This window comes from Arvicola amphibius, chromosome 7, assembly GCF_903992535.2.
Source record: "Arvicola amphibius chromosome 7, mArvAmp1.2, whole genome shotgun sequence".
Classification (NCBI taxonomy): Eukaryota; Metazoa; Chordata; class Mammalia; order Rodentia; family Cricetidae; genus Arvicola; species Arvicola amphibius.
This window is the reverse complement of record NC_052053.1, coordinates 134,334,770-134,339,968: the sequence shown is the minus strand read 5'-3', so window position 1 is coordinate 134,339,968 and position 5,199 is coordinate 134,334,770. Positions and strand designations below refer to the sequence as shown.

General features: G+C 44.6%; 1 protein-coding gene across 1 annotated transcript; it reads left to right on the top strand.

Annotated features, from left to right (window-relative positions):
* The first annotated feature begins 625 nt into the window (after nt 1-625).
* On the top strand, nt 626-3,759 carry Sostdc1 (sclerostin domain containing 1). The gene is made up of 2 exons (XM_038338197.1): nt 626-830; nt 3,341-3,759. The coding sequence occupies exons 1-2, from the start codon at nt 626-628 to the stop codon at nt 3,757-3,759; spliced, it is 624 nt and encodes a 207-aa protein (XP_038194125.1).
* The last annotated feature ends 1,440 nt before the right edge of the window (nt 3,760-5,199 follow it).

Here is a 5,199-nt window from a genome sequence, read left to right as displayed (position 1 = left end):
GGAAAAGGGAGGGCAAAAGAAAAGTTTTTTGTTTTTTTCCCCTTGAAAGACAAAGCATATTTAACTAAACAAATACTTTACGCAAGTCCACACTACTGAAAACTCACATGGATTCTTCCAACTAATTGGGGAAGAAGTTCTTCCAGGCCCCAAGCTTCTCAAATCTGAGGGGATACAGAACAAAAGCGTAAAATATAAAATAAGACAAACGCGCTCTCTCCGTGTGGACAGCAATACGTTTGCCTTCCATTACACTCGAACATGAGCCGGGCTCCAGGGAGGACAGGGCTGAGGCGTGTGGCAGTTGTGACAGAGCTGTGCCCTGCCGGCTTCAGCTTCAGACCAGTAAAGCCCAACTCTGAGATCTCAGGCAATTTGTGTAGCAAGCTCCGCCTCTTCTGCAGCCTTCTTCTCCATTGGTAAAATTCTTCTGCAGGGTCATGTAGGGATCCCACCCCTTCTCTGTGTTTTCACTCTGAAGCTCTACACAACTTTACACCTGAATGAACGCCAAGCCTCTGTGGATATATAAAGAGAACCTTGGGGAGGCATTCCACAGTCAATAGTGCAGAGGCAGGGGGAGAGAATTAACCGGCTGCTCAGCCCAGCGACTCCTCCACACACCATGCTTCCTCCTGCCATTCATCTCTATCTCATCCCCCTGATATGCATCCTAATGAAAAACTGTTTGGCTTTTAAAAATGATGCCACAGAAATCCTGTACTCACATGTGGTTAAACCTGTTCCTGCACACCCCAGCAGCAACAGCACGCTGAACCAAGCCAGAAATGGAGGCAGGCATTTCAGTAGCACTGGACTGGATCGCAACAGTAAGTGTGTCTTACTTGTATAGATTCTCTCTCTCTCTCTTTTTAATCCTTTTGGGGAGCATCAGCTCCCATTCCTGTAGAATGGTTTTATTGTATACTACCGTGAACTGTGTATGTGTTGCTAAACAATCTGGGAGCAATCTACTGCCTGCGTAGGCTGGCGTTCTTTCCTGGCTAGTGAATTTAGAGTTAATGTAATTAAAACGGTGGCTTGATAACACAAGCCCAGATGTGGTTTGCCCAATACCCACTGACAAACGTATCTATGCGTCAAGCTGCTGCGTCTTTAAAACTCTGCAAAAGGAGAGTTCTTTAGAGTGTTGTTCTGCAGAGTTTAAGCACATGTTGTCTTACGCTTTGTTCCTTTCAGAACGTGTACAGATTTGGTGAGGTGACTGGTAACTAAGTAGAACTAGGTGTAGGGAATCAAGAAGGATGAAAGGGAGCTTTCAGGCAATGTAAAATTATTCCCACAAATGTCTCAACTATGTCTAGTTTGGAGAGGTGTATGGGTTTGGTGATGCTCGTTGTGAGAAAGGTCTATACAACAACAGGTTGGAGAATGCTGGTTTTCTAAAATTCTTTCCTCAACAGGTCAAACTGAGGGAATTGTATGTGTCTGTGAAGGACTGCATGTCTATTTGTAACAGGAGATCTTAAATAACAGTATGCTAATGTTTAGCACAGGGAGGGTTTCCTTCTCCCTTTTCGGGTTTGCTTAATTGACATGCCAAGGGACTACTAGTTAGAGGTATTCAAACCTTCTTCCCCAACCTTTGCTTTATTCTCTTCCTTTAAAAGAGTTCACATTAGCCTCAGAGCAATCAACTTGAAGAAAGACAGGAGGAACAGTGTGCAGGAAATCTTACCCAAATATTTGCCCCTCCTCCTTAAACTTCATTTAAACTATGAAAAAGAGTTTTTCTGACCTTTGAAAAGTCAAAGCAAATATGACTGGTAATGCCTCTCTAAAAAAAACCAAACTGTGTTACTGGCATGGAGACGGTTGACTTCAGGGTACAGGAAGTGTCTGATCAGTATTGAGTTACCAAGCAGTGTGGTGGGTATTCATTGCCAGTGAGAGAAACGTCACCACAAAAATGCCCAATTTTACACATTCAGGAACAAAAGCCAGGCAAGTCAAAATCACTGCTGTCTGTTTCCAGGTGCATTCCTAAGGCAGCTGTAGGAAGGTGCACTGGAGTCAGAAGCAGCCAAGGCCAACACACTGTCCAGCCAAACGGTTAACCCTTTCATCTCAATCCCCAGCTGTTGCTCACCCTGTGAGCGCAGATGGATACACTCACGTGTTTGTGCTTCATAGCTACACACTTCCCTGAGGCTATGAGCCTTACCTCAGACATTCTGGGGTACAGAAATGGAGCAAAACTCCTGGCTCCCTGTCCATTTTGAGATTGTTTGCAGGAGTTACAAGAACAGCTTCAACAGCTTTTATTAGTTTTGATTGGGACAGTTCATCAACCTCTGTTTTTAAGCCTTTTTCCTGGTTAATAAGCCTTGATTTCTTTTCAAGTTCGTCATAAGCAGTTCTCATTTGGATAACAAAGGAATGAGCAGGAAAACTTCAAATATTTTAAGATTAATTTTTGTTTTAATTACTCAGGCACATGACCAGAAACAGCCAATTAGAGAACATACTTATCCAATCCAAATAACTAAAACACAAAGCTGATATTCAGGAAACGGACACTGTGGTTCCTGTGCAGTTGTAAATCAGACATGTTAGGTATTTTTCTGCCATAAAATTCATGGAAATGTAGCCAAGTTGTTATGGCAACCATACGATCCTAATTTAGGGGCTTTATACTCTTTAAATATTGAGTTGTGGTGGCATTTTGCATTTCAAACATTTTACTGTTTGTATTTTTAAAACATAGCTTGGGAATTTATGTTTAGAACATAGTTATTAAGTTTGATATGCAAAATGTCAATGGTTGTACCCATATGCATGTGTGACCGTGCAGCTGAATTCTATAATTGAAATAAAATATTACAGTATACATATGCACTGTACACAGCATTTAAATACTTTCCACATTTTCTCAAGAGATTTATTTTTTTTGAAAAACTTAATTAAAAGCATTTGCAGACATTAACCAATATGACCCATGAGTACGAGGACATTAAAGTGCACTCTTTGAAGAGAGAGTATTTTCAGGAGTGGAAGGAACCCTTATTGGGAATGAGACTAAGAGAATGTGACTTTTAATACTTTAATAAACAATCAGTTAATGAAACCCATGGAAAAGAACGAGTCCCTTTCTCCCTCCCTCCCCCCAACTCCCAAAACAGTCAGACTGTATGTAGCATGGTCATTTTGATAAAAGCATCTTCCAACCCTCCCATAGACTTGCACTGTGAAAATAAAGTACATGGTCACTTCTTAGGGCAGTCCTGCAACCACTGGAAATTACTTAAAACGAGCACAGAACCCCAAACACCTTCAGTTGCTTTCCGTCTCTGATGCAGTTCTGTCCTGTTTCCTGTAGGTCGAGTTCAAGTGGGCTGCCGGGAGCTGCGGTCCACCAAATACATTTCCGACGGCCAGTGCACCAGCATCAGCCCTCTGAAGGAGCTAGTGTGCGCGGGCGAGTGCCTGCCCCTGCCGGTGCTTCCCAACTGGATCGGAGGAGGCTACGGAACAAAGTACTGGAGCCGACGGAGCTCCCAGGAGTGGCGGTGTGTCAACGACAAGACGCGCACCCAGAGAATCCAGCTGCAGTGCCAGGATGGCAGCACACGCACCTACAAGATCACTGTGGTCACGGCCTGCAAGTGCAAGCGGTACACCCGCCAGCACAATGAGTCCAGCCATAACTTCGAGAGCATGTCTCCCGCCAAACCCGCCCAACAGCACCACAGAGAGCGGAAGAGAGCCAGCAAATCCAGCAAGCACAGTCTGAGCTAGAACCGGACTGACGAGAAAGCATCTGCTACCCAGATTTCAGGGCTTGGAAGACGCGAGCCTGCCATTGCTCTCTTCTCACTTGAAAGCGAAGTAGACGCTTTCTGCTTTGATCAGGCCCAGCAGGCTGTCCTTCTCTGGGACCTTCTCTTGGGACTAGTTTTTCCTTTGCAAGTTTCTCGAGATGTAATGAGTACACTTGGCAGGGAAAGCCAGGCATCCTGTCGGCTGGCTCCGGTCTTAAAAAGCACCTGATGCTGTTTAAACACCATCAGCTGGCAGTTTTAAACGCGCCATTCCCTAGCCCACCCTTCCCCTTCCCAAACCAACTACTCCCTTCTAACCACGAAAGTTCGTCGAAAAATGTTATCTTCACAAAACACTTCCAGAAAGGGCTTCTCCAGTAATTTTCGTGGGAATAGTTTGGCAGCCAGGGGTTAGGGTCCTTTGAGAGCGAAGCAAACCCTGTGACATTTCACTTCAGAAATAAGCCCTGTAGCTTTGTATAGTCTCAGTGTGAAGTTATACCCTGCATGCTGACCTCGTTTGGAATGGAATGCCAGCAATGCATGGCAGCAGCTAATAAGGAAAGCTGATTATTTATTTTTCAATGTTGTTATTTAATGAGCTTTCTCATGTGATTTTTTTCAAAATGTTAATTTTTTTATGTTTTGAAGCCTTTACATGTACCTAAATATATCCCAATATGATTTTGTGGTTGGTCTAGGAAGATGAAAATACATGTTGTAAATATGTAAAGTAAGTACTTTAGTCTCCTTATATTTGTTTCTTCATAAACGATGTCAGTAGCATGGTCCTCTGCAAAGCGGAAATACGCAACGTTTTGTTATTTAGTTCACACAACCAGAGGTGGCCTGATCTTTAACGCCATTGGTTTCTCTTAGCAAATATACACACGACTAAATGTTATTGTCCTTGCCTCTAACATGTATAAGAAGGTACATGCTTGCAAACATTGTAAAATAAAGTTGTAAGTTTACTGGGCTCTCCTTGTTGCTGGTGAGGATCAAAATTAGGGCCTAGTAAGTCCTGAGCTCCCCTCCCCCCAAACCCAGACCACTGCTCCCCTCCCCACATTCAAGCTGTGATAGAACTCTTTGCACTAAAAGAGGGGAGGTGGAGGGAAGGGAAAGGAAGGGAAGGGAGGGGAGGGGAGGGGAGGGGTTGGGAGGGGAGGGAGGGAGGGGGGGAGAGAGGGAAGGAGGGAAGGGGAGGGGAGGGGAGGGGAGGGGTAGGGGAGGGAGGGAAGGGAAGGGAAGGGAAGGGAAGGGAAGGGAAGGGAAGGGAAGGGAAGGGGTAAACTGCAGGGAGCATCTCAGATTGATAATCTCTGGGTGGAGAGGGCACTGAAAGGTTTCCATCAGAGGTGTGGGTCGGAAGTTCTGGGGTGGAACTACATTTAAAAGTTTTCCGGATCATCTC

Bases quoted from the DNA above. Each gene is read 5' to 3' on its own strand.
- Sostdc1 (XM_038338197.1), top strand. From the start codon at position 626: ATGCTTCCTCCTGCCATTCATCTCTATCTCATCCCCCTGATATGCATC. The intron at 831-3,340 runs GTAAGTGTGTCT...TGTTTCCTGTAG, and splicing joins CACTGGACTGGATCGCAACA to GTCGAGTTCAAGTGGGCTGC.